The sequence below is a fragment of the Petromyzon marinus genome, chromosome 3, assembly GCF_048934315.1.
Source record: "Petromyzon marinus isolate PM22_M1 ecotype Great Lakes invasive population chromosome 3, UKy_Petmar_22M1.pri1.0, whole genome shotgun sequence".
Lineage (NCBI taxonomy): Eukaryota > Metazoa > Chordata > Hyperoartia > Petromyzontiformes > Petromyzontidae > Petromyzon > Petromyzon marinus.
Window position 1 is genome coordinate 19,807,633 of NC_133669.1, and position 19,372 is coordinate 19,827,004.

Below are 19,372 nucleotides of genomic sequence, written 5' to 3' on the forward strand. Positions count from 1 at the left end.
GCCAAATGTGTTTAAAGTTTGATACAAGGTCACGCTGCAGAGGCTGCGGAGAGTCGAGATAAAAGAAGGGATTTAGACGGGACAGACTGCACAAGCGAGACACGGCAAGAAGAGACCAAACAAAAACAAGCCATCTACGAATCAAATCATGACCCCCCCCCCCCCCACCCCGACTCTCAACCCCCCCCCCACCCCCCCCGCCTCTACAAATCATGACAATGGATTGAATTATAAATTGCGGGTCACGTTAACTAAAAGGGGTCTCTGGAGCCTCTGCGTGAACATAAAAGCATGGCGGTCAATTCTCGCGATTAGATTCTTGGGGAGGGGGGGGCAGGCTGGGGGGGGGGGCGGCTGTTGTCCCGTTACGGGTGAAGTAAGCCAATGGCTCCCGGCGTCGCCGTGGAAGTCAAGGTTTTTATTCAAATGGTGACATTTCAAACCGGGGGGGGGGGGGGGCACTCGCCCGCCCTCCTACTCCTCCTCCCCAGGCTGGAGATAAAAGAGCGACAAAAGCTCCCCGGGCATCAAACGTCAGGGTGAGCATCAAAACGACATCACACAACGGCCACGTCGAAAAAGATTACGTTTTCTAAAAATGGAGACCCCCCCCCCCCCACGAGTATCGTGCTGTGGGTGCCGGGTGCTCGGTAGGGGCTATAGAGTGGTGATGCGTTCTAGGTCTGGGCTATAGAGTGGGTGATGAGTTCTATGTCTGGGCTATAGAGTGGGTGATGAGTTCTGGGTCTGGGCTATAGAGTGGATGATGAGTTCTAGGTCTGGGCTATAGAGTGGGTGATGAGTTCTATGTCTGGGCTATAGAGTGGGTGATGAGTTCTAGGTCTGGGCTATAGAGTGGGTGATGAGTTCTATGTCTGGGCTATAGAGTGGGTGATGAGTTCTGGGTCTGGGCTATAGAGTGGGTGATGAGTTCTAGGTCTGGGCTATAGAGTGGTGATGCGTTCTAGGTCTGGGCTATAGAGTGGGTGATGAGTTCTAGATCTGGGCTATAGAGTGGGTGATGAGTTCTAGATCTGGGCTATAGAGTGGGTGATGAGTTCTGGGTCTGGGCTATAGAGTGGGTGATGAGTTCTAGGTCTGGGCTATAGAATGGTGATGCGTTCTAGGTCTGGGCTATAGAGTGGGTGATGAGTTCTAGATCTGGGCTATAGAGTGGGTGATGAGTTCTAGATCTGGGCTATAGAGTGGGTGATGAGTTCTAGATCTGGGCTATAGAGTGGGTGATGAGTTCTAGATCTGGGCTATAGAGTGGGTGATGAGTTCTAGATCTGGGCTATAGAGTGGGTGATGAGCTCTAGGTCTGGGCTATACAGTGGGTGATGAGTTCTAGAACTGGGCTATAGAGTGGGTGATGAGTTCTGGGTCTGGGCTATAGAGTGGGTGATGAGTTCTAGATCTGGGCTATAGAGTGGGCGTTGAGTTAGAGATCTGGGCTACAGAGTGGGTGTCGGGTTCTCGGTCTGGACATCGACAATTTCCCAAAACTCCAAACCCGTCGGAATAACAGTAAGTAGTCATGATACCTCTCAAATACACACCACCACAATCATCATACCACCTCGCCTTCTCCTCTTCCCTCTCCTGCGCTTTGAAGCTACGACAGCGTGGATGTTGCATCAGTCTGTACGGCTGCACGTGCGTCTGCGTGCACGCACGTGTGTCTGCGTGCACGCACGTGTTTCAAGGGGAATTCGTTTTTGTGCCCACCCGTGCGTGTGTGAGCATCTGTAGCTTAATGGTTAGCGCGCTGCGCTACGCACCCGGCGACCCGAATTCTATTCCCGATTACAGCCAACACCAGTGACGATTATCTGAACCGGTTTTGGCCCTCCCCCTATGTCGACTCGGCCTCAAATGAGTACCTGGTGCGGTGTGTAAACATCGCCACTGGGGAGACAAAGGCGCTCGGGCGTGGTGCTAGCCACCCACCCCCTCGCATACTGCTCCGGCCTTCATAGGTGCTGCTCGCGAATAGCACTTGCCCCAAAAGTGTGTTAAGGCTATACGGGGGATACTGTCTTTGGTTTGGTAATTAGCTCGTGAATCCCAGCAGGGGTACCTTTTAAAAGTGAAAAGGCCAAATGATTGCGTAAACGGCAGACTTCATTATTTCTATATCTTACCGCAGTTTATTTTCACGTTCAAGCAATAAAAAAAAAATCGTCTTCCTGGATCAACGAACATTGGGCAACAATCATCTCTGCCAGGTAAGCCTCGACCGGTGCTGGACATTCCCCATTACTATGACGGGAGCCGGCTACGAGCAAATCACTGTTGACTTCCCGAAAAATTAGTGCTCATTTGATCAACCCCCTCCCCCCCGAAAAGATGATGATGATGGGCTGTGCCATTGATAGCAGGCTTTACCCTTTCCAGCACTTAAGATGCAAAGATGTTCAAACACCAACAAGACACCGATTGCAAGGTATCATCGAGCCTGCATTAAGTACACATCATGCTTGTGGTAAACCATGAAAACAAACGTGCTTTGATAATGTACGCATTGGCCTTGAAAATTATTTGCCTACGGCCGTGCCTCAACACCAGCGTTAGACAGAACAATAGCAAAAGGCGAACAAGCGCAAAGGAAAAAATAATTATTTCGGGTTCAACGATTATATCAATTATTATTATTATCTTGATACCGGCAAAAAAAGGGGTCCCATCGATATATTCAATCATTCAAACGTTTTTACTCATAACTCGGATGGCACAACTGTCATTAATTATCCAGGCTAATAATAATAATAATTAACTAACGAAAAACAATGGTACTGGCGCAGAACGTTAGCATGGTGCGAGGCCATCGCCGCCGAGGCGTGCGACGGGAGTTTCCCAGCGAGCGAGCGAGCGGCGACGCTGCCGCTTGTTGCACCACAACCGAGTAAGTTTCACGGCTACTCCTGACAAAGAACGGTCAGCCGGGGAAACGGGGCGCTGCAATACGACGAAATCGGACACCCGGCGAAATCACCGATCAGAGACGTTCCCCGTATATGGAAGGAGGAACGATGTTGGCCACGTGCGGGACATTTGTGGATCGTGAATCGAGGTATAATCGGATCGATTCCGCTCAGTCTCCGTCAGTCGCTCAGTTGATCGGGCGGCCATCGTGAAAATGTCGATTCATTGGCGGTCGATTCATTGCTAATCGGTACTTGTATCGAGCAGTCAGTTTAGCTAATTTATTTGGAAAAGCCCTGTGAGCCATGCGGCTCTTGAATCGGGTGCAACCGCAACAAACAAAAGATGAATACAGAACATCCCAAAGCGATGACGCGCAACAGAAACATCCTGGAATTCAACCAGCAAATATTACACACACAAAAAACTTATTAAAACGTTACCTTCATGACGGACTGCGTGAAGTACTTGGTACTCCACTCACAGAAGCCGGTGTGCAGCGCGAGGCAGGCGGCCGGCCTGTGGGGCAGCGCTCCGTCCTCACCCTCCTCGGTCGCCTGGCTCGGCACGGGAGGACAACGGGCAGGGGAGAGCGAGGGGAGAGCGAGGGGAGAGCGAGGGGAGAGCGAGGGGGGAGCGAGGGGGGAGCGAGGGGGGAGCGAGGGGAGAGCGAGGGGGGAGAGCGAGGGGAGAGCGAGGGGAGAGCGAGGGAGAGAGCGAGGGGAGAGCGAGGGGAGAGCGAGGGGAGAGCGAGGGGAGAGCGAGGGGAGAGCGAGGGGGGAGCGAGGGGAGAGCGAGGGGAGAGCGAGGGGAGAGCGAGGGGAGAGCGAGGGGAGAGCGAGGGGAGAGCGAGGGGAGAGCGAGGGGAGAGCGAGGGGAGAGCGAGGGGAGAGCGAGGGGAGAGCGAGGGGGGAGCGAGGGGAGAGCGAGGGGAGAGTGAGGGGAGAGCGAGGGGGGAGCGAGGGGAGAGCGAGGGGGAGAGCGAGGGGAGAGCGAGGGGAGAGCGAGGGGAGAGCGAGGGGAGAGCGAGGGGGGAGCGAGGGGAGAGCGAGGGGGGAGAGCGAGGGGAGAGCGAGGGGAGAGCGAGGGGAGAGCGAGGGGAGAGCGAGGGGAGAGCGAGGGGGGAGAGCGAGGGGAGAGCGAGGGGAGAGCGAGGGGAGAGCGAGGGGAGAGCGAGGGGAGAGCGAGGGGAGAGCGAGGGGAGAGCGAGGGGGGAGCGAGGGGAGAGCGAGGGGGGAGAGCGAGGGGAGAGCGAGGGGAGAGCGAGGGGAGAGCGAGGGGGGAGCGAGGGGAGAGCGAGGGGGGAGAGCGAGGGGAGAGCGAGGGGAGAGCGAGGGGAGAGCGAGGGGAGAGCGAGGGGAGAGCGAGGGGAGAGCGAGGGGGAGAGCGAGGGGAGAGCGAGGGGAGAGCGAGGGGAGAGCGAGGGGAGAGCGAGGGGAGAGCGAGGGGAGAGCGAGGGAGAGCGAGGGGAGAGCGAGGGGGGAGCGAGGGGAGAGCGAGGGGGGAGAGCGAGGGGAGAGCGAGGGGAGAGCGAGGGGAGAGCGAGGGGAGAGCGAGGGGAGAGCGAGGGGAGAGCGAGGGGGAGCGAGGGGGGAGCGAGGGGAGAGCGAGGGGAGAGCGAGGGGGGAGCGAGGGGAGAGCGAGGGGGAGAGCGAGGGGAGAGCGAGGGGAGAGCGAGGGGAGAGCGAGGGGAGAGCGAGGGGAGAGCGAGGGGAGAGCGAGGGGGGAGCGAGGGGGGAGCGAGGGGAGAGCGAGGGGAGAGCGAGGGGGGAGCGAGGGGAGAGCGAGGGGGGAGAGCGAGGGGAGAGCGAGGGGAGAGCGAGGGGAGAGCGAGGGGGGAGCGAGGGGAGAGCGAGGGGAGAGCGAGGGGAGAGCGAGGGGAGAGCGAGGGGAGAGCGAGGGGGGAGCGAGGGGAGAGCGAGGGGGAGCGAGGGGAGAGCGAGGGGAGAGCGAGGGGAGAGCGAGGGGAGAGCGAGGGGAGAGCGAGGGGAGAGCGAGGGGGGAGCGAGGGGGGAGCGAGGGGAGAGCGAGGGGAGAGCGAGGGGAGAGCGAGGGGAGAGCGAGGGGAGAGCGAGGGGAGAGCGAGGGGGGAGCGAGGGGAGAGCGAGGGGAGAGCGAGGGGAGAGCGAGGGGGGAGCGAGGGGGGAGCGAGGGGGAGCGAGGGGAGAGCGAGGGGAGAGCGAGGGGAGAGCGAGGGGGGAGCGAGGGGAGAGAGAGGGGGGAGCGAGGGGGGAGCGAGGGGGGAGCGAGGGGAGAGCGAGGGGGGAGCGAGGGGGGAGCGAGGGGGGAGCGAGGGGAGAGCGAGGGGAGAGCGAGGGGGGAGCGAGGGGAGAGCGAGGGGGGAGAGCGAGGGGGGAGCGAGGGGAGAGCGAGGGGAGAGCGAGGGGGAGAGCGAGGGGAGAGCGAGGGGAGAGCGAGGGGAGAGCGAGGGGGGAGAGCGAGGGGAGAGCGAGGGGAGAGCGAGGGGGTAAGGGAATCGTTAGTGAGCCACGCGAGAGGGAACGACCCCAGGAGGAGGACGACACTGACACCACAAACCTGGGGTTAATGTTATTATTATTATTTAACCCACGTCGCACCACGAGATGAAGGGGGATTCCATTCGGAGCTCTCGCAGAGCAGAGCCGCAGAAGTGGATATCCCAGAGCTACCTCCTTAACGTGACCTCTGACCCAAACGCCGAAACGGGCAGCGCACTCACCCCCACCCACCCGCCCGCCCTGCCGCGTGTTCGTCGCACGACAGCCTAAACTAACGTTTTAAAATACTCACAGCTGAACGTTTATCCCAATGAAGTGCAGAACCACATGTTTATTTTACACGGTGGTTTTTGTTGTTGTTGCTGCTGTGCAGTCGTCAGTGACCGCACTCGAGAACCCGGCTTATTTCATCGCAAGCAGGCAGGCACGCGGCTCTAACTGCCGGGTTTGAACCCAGGAGGGCCGGCTCTGAGGTTCCGACATCCCGAGAACCCCCATCCCCCCCTCCCGACGCTTGAACTAAGACATCGCCGGAAGAGAACGGTCACGATTCGCGAGTCTACTCTTCCCTCGTTAGTCGGAGGTGCTCGTGAAGAGCACATTTCATGGATAACGATGTTGCCCTCTTTAATGCATTACCTTAAATAAATACTCTCATCGCTTTCTCGCATCACTTTTTCTCTCATCACTTTATCCCTCATCACATTCTCTCTCATTACTTTCTCTCTCTCTCTCTCTCCCTCCCTCTCGATGCAGCAGTCGCATCGTCCCATCCCGTTCGCGTCGTCCCATCCCGTTCGCATCGTCCCGTCTCGTGTGCGCGAAGTGTGCGCTCTGCCGGCACGACGGGCGCGTCGCCAGCTCACCTTGTCGGGCCCCTTGTCGAACATCTTGCGCGAGCGCGAGAACTGGTAAGTGTACCCCGGGAACTGGACGCCCGGCGCCGCGACGGCCCCCCGCTGCGCGGCCAACTCGCGGGGAGACGGAGCGGCCGCCACAGCCGTCGCCGCCCCCGCGTGACCGGAGCCGAGCGGGATGGTGGAGAGCCCGCTGCACGAGCCGTGGCGGCCGCCGCTGACGGGGATCCCCTCCCCCGCCGATCCGGCCGGGCTCGCCCCCTGGAAGGCGCCCGTGCGGTCGCAGTGGGAGGGGTGGGAGGGGGTCGGGGGGTGAGGGGTTGGGGGCGGCGGTGGGTGGGGGGACCTGGGGAGTGACGGGTGAAAGGTCAAACCGTGAAACAAAGTTTTGAACGCGCGTGTGAGTGCGTGTATACACTGAACTTCTTTCGCACCGTACGTGGCCAGTCGCGCTAATCGGAGGTGCGGGTGGAAGGACAACAAACTGAACACAAAAAGCGGTGGTAAAGAAATTATGTTTTTTGATCTAGATTTAAAAGTGCATATCTCCAGTGGCTTCATAATATCGGAAGGAAGAGCGTTCCAGACGGCCGCAGAAGCGCGCCTGAGAGCCCACGATGCGGTGACCATCTTTGTTATCGATGGTTAGCCGCTGCGAGCATGACTCGAGTTTGCGTATGCATTCATGTTGAACTTCTTTCGCACAATACGTATCCAACCCTGCTAGTCGGAGGTGCGGGGGAAGGACACCAAACTAAACACAAAAAGCAGTTCTAAAGAAACGAGTTTTCAATCTAGACCAGGGGTCGGCGACCACAATAACAAGAAAAGCCTTTTTTTATAGTCGGTAAAAAAATCCACATTTCAAGCGCCGCAATGCACATGACTACGAGACGGTGGCCATAAATAAATAACGTCACAAATCAGTCCTTAGAGAGCCGCATGCGGCTTCGGAGCCGCAGGTTGCTGAACCCTGGGGCCTAGATGATTTAAAAGTGTACGGGCTCAAGTGGCTTCCTAATATCGGACGGGGAGCGTTCCAGACGGCCGCACGAGCGCGTCCGAGAGCGCGCTGCGTGCGCGTGTGCAGTGACCGCCTCTGCCCGGGAGGGGCGGCACGCTCGCCGTACCTGCTGCCGTGGGCCGCGGCGATCGGCGTGCGGTTGGTGGGGCTCGCCGGCGCCGAGTGGGTCAGCGACGACTCGGAGACGCGCTGAGGTCGCCCGCTGACGGTCGTCTTCAAACGCGGCACGGGCGCAACGGGAGGTCGCAGCGAGGGTTATCGGCGAGCACGGCGGGCAAACGGCACGTTTAAAGTTGTAATCGGTAAATAAGGGAGAACACACACACAAACACGTGCGCGCGAGGCTATCGTGAATGCTCGGGAAGAGCTATATTGTTGATGTTGTTGATGGCGATGATGGGAGGAGGGAATTCCAAAGTGGAACGGTGCGAGGGAAGAAACGGAAAGAGAAATGAGGCGACCTGCAGTGTGGGTGAGTAATTCAATGAGTGGGTGAGTCAGTAGTTGTGACCTGCAGTGTGGTGGGTGAGTGTGTTAGTGGGTGGGCGAGTGGGTGGTTGAGTGAGTGAGTGATTGAGTCAGTGGGTGAGTGAGTTGTTGTGACCTGTAGTGTGGTGGGTGAGTGCATTAGTGGGTGGGTGAGTGATTGAGTGAGTGGGTGAGTGAGTTATGACCTCCAGTGTGGTGGTGGTGTGTGAACAGTGTGATAGATGAGACCAAGCAGTCTGTGTCTGGTCGACCGAGTCTTCAGCATTGGTGGAGGAATCAATTTAAAATGTTAAAGGGTACAATAACTGTGGTTGTAGTAGCAACAGAATAGGCAACTAACCATGGGCGACATAGTGACTGCAGTGAATCAGTGCATGCTGAATCATCAATCAACCCTAACTCCTTACGTTTAATTCTATCAGATGCACTGAGGATATGGTTCGGGGTTAGTGCACAACTTTTATAACCTAGGTTATCACAAGTGCGAAACATTCATACATTGTAAGATCTATAAAACAGTTCGCTCTTGCATTTTTACTGAACTGGTTAAATGTCTCGAACATGGCGCAGCGGCAGCGAGTTCTGGGCTGATGGAATGCTGAGTAGGTGAGTGGGTGGGTGAGTAGGTGAGTGGGTGGGTGAGTAGGTGAGTGGGTGGGTGAGTAGGTGAGTGGGTGGGTGAGTAGGTGGGTGAGTGGGTGAGTGGGTGGGTGAGTGGGTGGGTGAGTAGGTGAGTGGGTGGGTGAGTAGGTGAGTGGGTGGGTGAGTAGGTGAGTGGGTGGGTGAGTAGGTGAGTGGGTGGGTGAGTAGGTGAGTGGGTGGGTGAGTAGGTGGGTGAGTGGGTGAGTGGGTGGGTGAGTGGGTGGGTGAGTAGGTGAGTGGGTGGGTGAGTAGGTGAGTGGGTGGGTGAGTAGGTGAGTGGGTGGGTGAGTAGGTGAGTGGGTGAGTAGGTGGGTGGGTGGGTGAGTGGGTGGGTGAGTGGGTGGGTGAGTAGGTGAGTGGGTGGGTGAGTAGGTGAGTGGGTGAGTAGGTGAGTGGGTGGGTGAGTAGGTGAGTGGGTGGGTGAGTAGGTGAGTGGGTGGGTGAGTGGGTGGGTGAGTGGGTGGGTGGGTGAGTAGTTGAGTCAGTGAGTAGGTAAGTGGGTGGGTGAGTAGGTGAGTGGGTGGGTGAGTCAGTGAGTAGGCGAGTGGGTGGGCGAGTGGGTGGGTGAGTAGGAGAGTGGGTGGGTGAGTAGGTAAGTGGGTGGGTGAGTGGGTGGGTGAGTAGGTGAGTAGGTGAGTGGGTGGGTGAGTAGGTGAGTTGGTGGGTGAGTAGGTGAGTGGGTGGGTGAGTAAGTGAGTGGGTGGGTGAGTAGTTGAGTGGGTGGGTGAGTAGGTGAGTAGGTGGGTGAGTAGGTGGGTGAGTAGGTGAGTGGGTGAGTGGGTGGGTGAGTAGGTGAGTGGGTAGGTGAGTGGGTGGGTGAGTAGGTGAGTGGGTAGGTGAGTGGGTGGGTGAGTAGGTGAGTGGGTGGGTGAGTAGGTGAGTGGGTGGGTGAGTAGGTGAGTGGGTGGGTGAGTAGGTGAGTGGGTGGGTGAGTAGGTGAGTGGGTGGGTGAGTAGGTGAGTGGGTGGGTGAGTAGGTGAGTGGGTGGGTGAGTAGGTGAGTGGGTGGGTGAGTAGGTGAGTGGGTGGGTGAGTAGGTGAGTGGGTGGGTGAGTAGGTGAGTGGGTGGGTGAGTAGGTGAGTGGGTGGGTGAGTAGGTGAGTGGGTGGGTGAGTAGGTGAGTGGGTGGGTGAGTAGGTGAGTGGGTGGGTGAATAGGTGAGTGGGTGGGTGAGTAGGTGAGTGGGTGGGTGAGTAGGTGGGTGAGTGGGTGAGTGGGTGGGTGAGTGGGTGGGTGAGTAGGTGAGTGGGTGGGTGAGTAGGTGAGTGGGTGTGGTAGAGTAGAGTGAGTGGGTGGGTGAGTGGTGGGTGGGTGGGTGGTGTGGTGGTGGGTGGGTGGGTGAGTGGGTGGGTGAGTAGGTGAGTGGGGGTGAGTAGGTGGTGGGTGGGTGAGTGGGGGTGGGGTGAGTGGGTGAGGGTGAGTGGGTGGAGTGTGTGGGTGGGTGGGGGTGTGGTGGTGGGGTGAGTCAGTGGTGGGTGAGTGGGGCGGGCGAGTGGGTGGGTGAGTAGGAGAGTGGGTGGGTGAGTAGGTAAGTGGGTGGGTGAGTGGGTGGGTGAGTAGGTGAGTAGGTGAGTGGGTGGGTGAGTAGGTGAGTTGGTGGGTGAGTAGGTGAGTGGGTGGGTGAGTAAGTGAGTGGGTGGGTGAGTAGTTGAGTGGGTGGGTGAGTAGGTGAGTAGGTGGGTGAGTAGGTGGGTGAGTAGGTGAGTGGGTGAGTGGGTGGGTGAGTAGGTGAGTGGGTAGGTGAGTGGGTGGGTGAGTAGGTGAGTGGGTAGGTGAGTGGGTGGGTGAGTAGGTGAGTGGGTAGGTGAGTGGGTGGGTGAGTAGGTGAGTGGGTGGGTGAGTAGGTGAGTGGGTGGGTGAGTAGGTGAGTGGGTGGGTGAGTAGGTGAGTGGGTGGGTGAGTAGGTGAGTGGGTGGGTGAGTAGGTGAGTGGGTGGGTGAGTAGGTGAGTGGGTGGGTGAGTAGGTGAGTGGGTGGGTGAGTAGGTGAGTGGGTGGGTGAGTAGGTGAGTGGGTGGGTGAGTAGGTGAGTGGGTGGGTGAGTAGGTGAGTGGGTGGGTGAGTAGGTGAGTGGGTGGGTGAGTAGGTGAGTGGGTGGGTGAGTAGGTGGGTGAGTAGGTGAGTCAGTGGCTAGGTGAGTTCCAGGCCAATGGACCACAAACCGCGAAGCCGCGGGGGTCCAAATCTCGCTGCGTAACAAGCGTGTGCATGTCAGCGTGCACGAGTGGAGAGAGCGCACCAGCGATGCATGTGTGTATGTGGCTGTGCGCATGTGTGCACGTGTGTGTGTGTGTGTGGGCGTGTACATGTGTGTGTGCGCGCACCTTCCACGCGACGGAGTTGAGCGTCCGCATGGCCATGTCGGACACCTCGGGGCAGGGGTCCACGGCCATGTGCAGCAGCACGCGCCAGATCTGGGTGTACACGCTGTTAAACGAAATCCCTGCGCACGCGCACAAAGGTAAAGATCCACCGTGCGGCCTTAACGGAATGTTGGGGCAAGTGCTGTTAGCGAGCAGCACCTATGAAGGCCGGCACTGTGGGCACACGAGGGGGTGGGGGTTGGCCAGCACCACGCCCGGCAGCCGCCTTTGTCTTCCCAGTGGCGATGTGCAAATATCGCAACAGGTGGTCAAATTGAGGCAGAGTTGACCGAGCGATTCTGGCATTCGTGACTGGCGTTGGCCGTGAGAGGGAAAAAAACTCGGGTCGCCGGGTTCATTTGGCAGTACGCTAACCACTGCACTACCGCGCATGGACACAGACACACGTGAACATATAAACAGCTCCCAGGCTAGGTGCACCTTGAGGCGACGTCCAGTGTGGAAGGCTCACTGCTAGCAGGTCACGGAACGAGACCCAGGGTGCCATTGGTTGACTGACTCAGATGACGACAGATGCACCACCTGTGCCGCCTACTGTGCCAACTTGCTGCGTTTTATCTGCCCGGCACTCCACTGTATTCTTGTGAGCGTCGCTTCTCTACCCTCGTTATTGCTGGAGGGCGACTGCCTCCAACTGCCCAGCAGCAGCGTCCTTCACCAGCCTACTCCACAGAGACCAATCTTGACACCGCTGGTACCAGTCATCAGAAAGTCCACTCAGCTCCACATCCTCCCGTACCGCATCAGACCATCTCTTCTCTAGACTGTGACGTAGCCCCTTTAGCCCCTCTATCCGGCCAATCAGAAGCTGCTTGGGCACACGAACACACGCACGTGCATACACACCCACACAAACACACCTGCAGCAGGTAGCAAAAACAAAGATCCCCCGTATAGCCTTAACAGCCTTTTGGTGCTTTTAGCGAGTAGCACCTATGAAGGCCGACACAGCACACGAGGAGGTGAGTGGCCAACACCACACCCAGTCACCTTTGTCTACCCAGTGACGATGTTCACACACACTGCACTAGGTACTCATTTGAGGCTGAGTCGACCTAGGAGAAGCCCATGACCCGTTCAGATAATCATTACTGGTTTTGGCGGTGAGCGGGAATCGAACTCGGGATGCTGGGTTCGTAGCGCAGCGCGTTAACTGCTACAAAACCGTTCCCCACACACAGACATCAACACACACACACCCACACGCAGCCACACACCACCAAACTCAACCTCTTCCTGCAGCTGCCCAACACCCCACCCACCCACCCGACCTCACCTCCCACCTACAACCCACAGCGCTCCACCCCACCTCACCCACCCTTGCCCGCACCGATGAGTGAGTTGAGGGCGCTGTAGGAGCTGACGCGGCGCATCTTGTCGACGGCGTCGTACGTGAGGATGAGCTCCTCCCCGTCAGGGCTGCTCGCCGTGCTGCTGCTCCCGCCGCTCATGTTCAGCGGCGGCGATATCATCGCTCCGCCGCCGCCTGCGCGGACGAGGGGAGGGCGATCACGGGGTGGGGGGGGCACGAGGTCGGAGTTTGCCGTCGTTATCTCGCCCCAATGTAGCCGCGTGAAGCCCGCGTCTCCCTGCCGCTCGCCAGTCTCTCTGCTCAATTTGTTTGTGCCGCGCGCGTGGCCTATAGCGGGCGGGCGGGCGAGGTGTTCGTCGCGGGAGGTTCGCGCTTCCAATCCGGCGGCCGCCCTCGGTTATTGCTGCCGCGCCGATTGCGTTAACCGTAATAATGCTGCGAGCCGTCCTCTTCACGGCGGGCGCGCCGACGGTCCCGGGGCGTCGGTGGCCAGAGTAGGCCGTCGCGTGCCGGCGCTGCCGTCTGAACGTGCCAGATTTCATTCCAAAAAGGATTCCACCGCAAATTACTCGATTTGAATTTGCACTTACGAGGCGATCTTCACCACCCTCCCGTAGGAAAATAAACCTCGACGGGACCCTCCTGAAAGAAGAGTCTTGGGACTCAGCGAGGCCTTCCGGGGTAAACGCTCAAAAGGATAAATAATATATATTTATAATGCGCAGAGGGGCGATTCCTCCTCCGGTGATGGACATTGTGACTGCATAGCAAAGATTGGACGAACTTTATTGGCTGCCATGCAATGATCGACTCCCTGTTTATTGGCTGCCATGCAATGATCGACTCCCTGGGAAATCGCCACAATTCTGGGTCAGGATTAATTTCCACCGAGGTTGTGTTTCTTGGCAGTTTGTGGTGGGTCTCGTGCGTTCCGCGCCATTCGCTTCTTCCCAATTTGGCCCGTCGGCCCCAAGGTGACGTCCGCATTGCGATCATCGAAAAATCTGCAATCGTGCACGGCGCGATCCTAGCATTGTGGTGCGTCATTAGGCGCTCGCTTATCCGTGAGCAGGAGAGTTCCCCTTGGCCGTGAGCACGCAGCACCGCACGCGAAATGCCTGTACACAGTGTATACGAACACACTCCACGCACAAACGTGTACACATACCTACCATGAAACCCCACCCAGGTGTGCAAGACAAAGACCTCTCTGTGTAGCCTTAACAGACTGTTGGTGCAAGTGCCATGCGCACGCACACAGGTAAGCGAGGGATGCTTAGGGAAGACAACTCAACAAGCCGACGACTCTTCTCTTACGGCTACACAGCCGGGCTGTGCGTCGCGGGCTCTCCCACAGAAGCGTGAGGCTTTGTTGAAGAAAAAAAAAAAGTTTAAGTGACTTTCATGAGCGGCGCACCTATGGTGGCAAGATGTTAACTACGTCGCCTGGTACACAGGAGGTTGTGGGTTCGATCCCGACCTTGACGCCTGCCGTATAATTGGAGTTTGCGTCTCTCTCCCCGTGGTCGTGTGGATTTTTTTCCCTCCGGATTTAGAAATCAACATCAAACGTTCAGCGTATCTGGGTGCTGTAAATTTCCACGTGATGATAAGCCACTTGGTTGCACTTATAATTTGTGATAGCCAGGTCGCTTCTGAAAAAGAGCTGTTTCGCTCAGTGGGCTTTACCTGGTTAATTTAGTAACGTAATGGCGCCGCGTCGACACCGCGCTACAACGTACGGGGGAGTTGCGCCTCGTAGCGACGATGACGCCGGTGCGCTACGGCATCACCGGGGAAGTTTCGGCGCCCGTGCCGGACAGCCCGGCGCGCACAACCCACTCGTTCGGCCACAAAGCCGGAAATAACGCATCCGCGTTCTGCCTTTGGGGTGGCCGCCCCTCCCCCCTTCCATGAGCGGCGCAAGCCGGGGGTAAGCGGAGGCGACGGAGCGCCGGCCGCACGGCGCCACACCGACCGACCGGCCGGCGCGGCGTGGCAAAGCTGGCGGGCCACCGCGGAGAGCCCAGTCCACACGCGGTCACTTTTTTTTTTACTTAATTTTTTTTCATTTAAAATGTTTTATTTATTGCCGGATTCCGGCAGCAAGCGCCGCTCCCCGCCGAGCGGTGACGCCACGACTGGAGGCGTCGCGGCCGTAATTGGACAGGCCAATCAGAGGTGAGCGTGATGACGACGTCACTTCCCGCTTGATGCCCTGCGCCCCCACCGACCAACCAGCCTTTAATTAACAGAGGAAGCGGCGTCACAACAAACGACGTCGAACCGTTGTGGATTGAGGCTTCTCGGATCTCGCCGAAGGCGCTTTCGGGGTGGCGGTCGGAGCGGATCGTCGGCTGGAATCGACGGCGCCGTCGTCGGCGCGACAATTTCTCTGTGACGACACGGACGGCGGGCAAGAGCTCCGCGCGTGGACCGGGCCCTTGTCGCTTGTTAACGTGCAGAGCGACAGGAAGCGGCAGGGCAGAGAAAGCGACGCCACAGCAGGGAGTGGGGGCGGCGGAGCGGGGGGGCGAGGGGCTAAGGACAGGATGGCAGGGGGCAGAGGCAGCGAAAGACGTGCGCGGGGCGGGAGAGAGGCGCGATGAGGCGGAAACGCTGACGCTCGCGGCGCGACTGGTAACCCACCGACGTCGCGCTCTTTGATCGCCGCCGAGTCCACGCGACACAAACTCCGCACGCAAGCACGCTGCAAAGCTGAGCGTGCCAAGGGGTGTGAGTTTTCCGGCATCACACGAGGCTAGCTACCATGCACCTTCCCCCCTGAGCTTTGGGCAAAGCAATGACGCTCAGGCAGCAAGGGTGACGCATCGCAGCGGCAACCCTCGGACGAGATCAGAAACTCAGGGTCAAAGCGTTTGTAGTTTGTGTTTTTTTTTTCAAGAGGTAAGGAGGTTGAAGAGGGACGTGGAATTATGAGAGCGGTGAGCGAGATTCGAATTCAGCGACAGCCCTGGTGACCTCTAACCCTGACCGCTCATTCATTTCCCTCTACGAGGTTATCAGAATCAGAATTATTTTTTCAATATATATACTGGAGGAATCTGAGCTACAAAGCTCTTATTCACAGAAGTCCAGTAACGACTTGCTGATGCTACCCACTTGAATAACCCGGGCGAGGGCCTGCTCATTGAGCTTCTGGGGAGGTGACAGCTACACATGGGAACATACAGTGTACGTTTGCCCACTGACAAAGTAATTATCAGTCTTTAATTTTAATGGTAGTTTTATTTGCACAGTGAGAGACAGAATAACAACAAAAAAATCCAGAAAAACGCATGTCAAAAATGTTATAAATTGATTTGCTATTTAATAAGGGAAATAAGTATTTGACTTCTCTGCAAAACATGACTTAGTACTTGGTGGCAAAACTCTTGTTGGCAATCACAGAGGTCAGACGTTTCTTGTAGTTGGCCACCAGGTTTGCACACATCTCAGGATGGATTTTGTCCCACTCCTCTTTGCAGATCTTCTCCAAGTCATTAAGGTTTCGAGGCTGACGTTTGGCAACTCGAACCTTCAGCTCCCTCCACAGATTTTCTATGGGATTAAGGTCAGGAGACTGGCTAGGCCACTCCAGGACCTTAATGTGCTTCTTCTTGAGCCACTCCTTTGTTGCCTTTGCTGTGTGTTTTGGGTCATTGTCATGCTGGAATACCCATCCACGACCCATTTTCAATGCCCTGGCCGAGGGAAGGAGGATCTCACCCAAGATTTGACGGTACATGGCCCCGTCCATCGTCCCTTTGATGCGGTGAAGTTGTCCTGTCCCCTGAGCACAAAAACACCCCCAAAGCATAATGTTTCCACCTCCATGTTTGACGGTGGGGATGGTGTTCTTGGGGTCATAGGTAGCATTCCTCCTCGTCCAAACACGGCGAGTTAAGTTGATGCCAAAGAGCTCCATTTTGGTCTCATCTGACCACAACACTTTCACCAAGTTATCCTCTGAATCATTCATATGTACATTGGCAAACTTCAGACGGGCATGTATATGTGCTTTCTTGAGCTGGGGGACCTTGCGGGCGCTGCAGGATTTCAGTTCTTCAAGGCGTAGTGTGTTACCAATTGTTTTCTTGGTGACTATGGTCCCAGCTGCCTTGAGATCATTGACAAGATCCTCCCGTGTAGTTCTGGGCTGATTCCTCACCGTTCTTATGATCATTGCAACTCCACGAGGTGAGATCTTGCATGGAGCATCAGGCCGAGGGAGATTCACAATTCTTTTGTGTTTCTTCCATTTGCGAATAATCGTACCAACTGTTGTCACCTTCTCACCAACCTGCTTGGCAATGGTCTTGTAGCCCATTCCAGCCTTGTGTAGGTCTACAATCTTGTCCCTGACATCCTTGGAGAGCTCTTTGGTCTTGGCCATGGTGGAGAGTTTGGAATCTGATTGATTGATTGCTTCTGTGGACAGGTGTCTTTTATACAGGTAACAAGCTGAGATTAGGAGCACTCCCTTTAAGAGTGTGCTCCTAATCTCAGCTCGTTACCTGTATAAAAGACACCTGGGAGCCAGAAATCTTTCTGATTGAGAGGGGGTCAAATACTTATTTCCCTCATTAAAATACAAATCAATTTATAACATTATTGACATGCGTTTTTCTGGATTTATTTGTTATTGTCTCTCCCTGTTCAAATAAACCTACCATTAAAATTATAGACTGATCATTTCTTTGTCAGTGGGCAAACGTACAAAATCAGCAGGGGATCAAATACTTGTTTCCCTCACTGTATCAACGTTACAGCTGCAGGTGGGAACGTATCGACGTGACAGCCACACGTGGGAACGTATCGACGTCACAGCCACACGTGGGAACGTATCAACGTCACAGCCACACGTGGGAACGTATCGACGTGACAGCAACACGTGGGAACGTATCGACGTGACAGCAACACGTGGGAACGTATCGACGTGACAGCAACACGTGGGAACGTATCGACGTGACAGCAACACGTGGGAACGTATCGACGTTACAAGCCGCTCCGTTTCAGATTTCCGTTTGTTAGTCTGCGACCGCCACCGTCGCTCGGCGACGGCAGAGGAGCTGTGCCGTCACGACCCGCGGCGGAGCGCCGCAGTTCCTACCGACATGCTCTCCAGCGTCGTGCCAGTCAACCTCTCGCCATCGTTCAGTCACTGGCGCGTCACTCCCGTTACCACGACTACCGCAGTCTTCGCTCCCTTGATTTACAATGCTGCTATGATGTCTCTGCAATGCTAACCCCCCGCCCCCCCCCCGACTCCACTCTCGTCCGGAACTGCGCTTAACGCGTGCACCGCTGCGGGTCGCCTCGCTTCTCTTTCCGCTTCTCCCTTCGCACTGCTCCCCTTTGGGATTCCCTTCTCCGACGTTCCGATAACCCCGTACGATCCCTAGCACTCTCGGTATGCTGGCGCTGCTGCTGTTGCTGCTGTTGCTGCCGGTGGCGGGCGGTGGTGGCCTTGGGTGGCGGTGGAGGGCAGGGTCGGGTGGCGGGGGTGTATAAAGTTTGGGTGGGTGGGGGGGGGGGGTGGCGCTCGTGAGATGGAGGGGATGATGGGGGGGAGGGGGGCGTGGGCGACACCGCTTACCATCCTCGCTGAGACTGAGGTTCTGCAGCGACTTGTTGAGGCTGCGTGCCGTCGCCGCGTTGCCGATGGCGCGCAGGTTGCCGTACGAGCTCACGGGGCGCAGGCGCGACGACGCCAGCCCCTCGCGCGCCGGCGTCAGGCTGCCGGGGGGGTCTGGGGGGGACGGCGGTTTGGTCGGTGGGGGGGGGGGATACGGCGTGGGGGGTGCGGGATGAGGGGTGGTTTGGGGTCGTCGGGGCGGCAAGGGATGTGGGCCTGGTTCGTCAGGTACCTTGACCCCTCACCCACCCGCACCCATAACCCCAGGTCTGAAATTCTGAAGCCCAGAATCTAAATAACGAAACGTGGAACCCGGTCCCTGGAATTTGAACTCTTGACCATCCCCACAACGCAAAATAGCTTCAAGCAAGGGACGCTTGGGAGTGAATTACGCAATCAAAATATATACGTATATATACGGTAAACCTAACGTTTCAGACCGTTATCCTTATTCATAGAGGAGAGTTTCACCCGACGAGTCGATCTCTCTCCCGCTATCGTCTGGGCAATCGTGACGACCGCGACCGCTTTCCCCGCCGGCGCCGCGACGAGGAAGACGCAGAGAGGCAGAGGTTGGTGCAGGAGGAAGAGGAGGAGGATTCGGTGAGGTGGAAGACAACAAAACAATCGGGAGAGAAAAAAGGAACGGCGCGAGGACAAAAAATCACGGCGGGTGTTAACGAGCCTTGATTGGTCGTGGGTCGACGAGTGAATTGGGACGCGGAGCAAAACAAGTGGTGAAGGGGGTCCAACGAACGATGGCGCGGATGCCACCGCGACCTCTTGACCAACCCCCCCCCCACCCCCACCCCGCCCCACCCACAGCCGAGCCTGGACCGGGACGAAACTCGACGAATCCAACTTAACGAGGGGAGAGAGAAGGAAAAAAAACGCGGCGCGCTCCCCTGCGGTCGACGGCAACGCGCCCGCAGAGTCTGCGGGCGAACGCGGACGCACGGAGCGGCCCGCTAATTACCCCACAGTGCACGCGTCGTCAGAGCGCAAATCCATCCGTCGCGACGCTCAGGGTGCCCGACCGGCAACCACCATCATCGCCATTACCATCATCGCCATTACCATCATCGCCATTACCGTCATCGCCATTACCGTCATCACTACCGGCGGCGGCAGTGTCAGCCGCAGCAATCCTTTGCGGTTGATAAATGACCGGCACCACATCGCAAGCAGCCGCGGCCGAGGATGAAAACTGCCACCTGACACCGGAACGTGGAATTTCCCAGCGATGGGCCCCAGAGCGGCGAGAGGCGTCAGTGCGTGCGCCCAGCGCGTGCCGAGAAAGCGTGGGCGCGCGATCGCCGGCGCGCACGACGGCATCGTCACGCTCCCCCCCGACCCTCAGCCCCTTCGCTCGCCCTCATTTCCCCGTCGTCAATTACACAACCGGGGATTGAATTGATTTAATTAATTTAATGAATGCAATCAATTTAATCAGTTTCAATAATTGATATTTCCGTTTAACCATTACAATATTTGTTGACTGGCATCATTATTAAATTTTCTAAAATAAACCAAAATTATGCTTAACAAATAATTAATGTAATGTTTGTCTGTTAAAATTACATTAATTAATAAAAAATTGTCTGTGGGACCTTTTTTGGCAGCA

The 19,372-nt window shown here is 57.0% G+C and overlaps 1 protein-coding gene across 1 annotated transcript in view; it reads right to left on the bottom strand.

The window, feature by feature from the left end:
- LOC116956562 (regulatory-associated protein of mTOR) overlaps positions 1-19,372 on the bottom strand; it is a 77,152-nt gene that overhangs the window by 12,838 nt on the left and 44,942 nt on the right. The window contains 6 exon segments of the mRNA XM_076052346.1: positions 3,369-3,482; positions 6,272-6,608; positions 7,393-7,499; positions 10,739-10,857; positions 12,129-12,284; positions 17,710-17,862. Of these exon segments, the coding sequence (XP_075908461.1) occupies positions 3,369-3,482; positions 6,272-6,608; positions 7,393-7,499; positions 10,739-10,857; positions 12,129-12,284; positions 17,710-17,862 (986 nt within the window).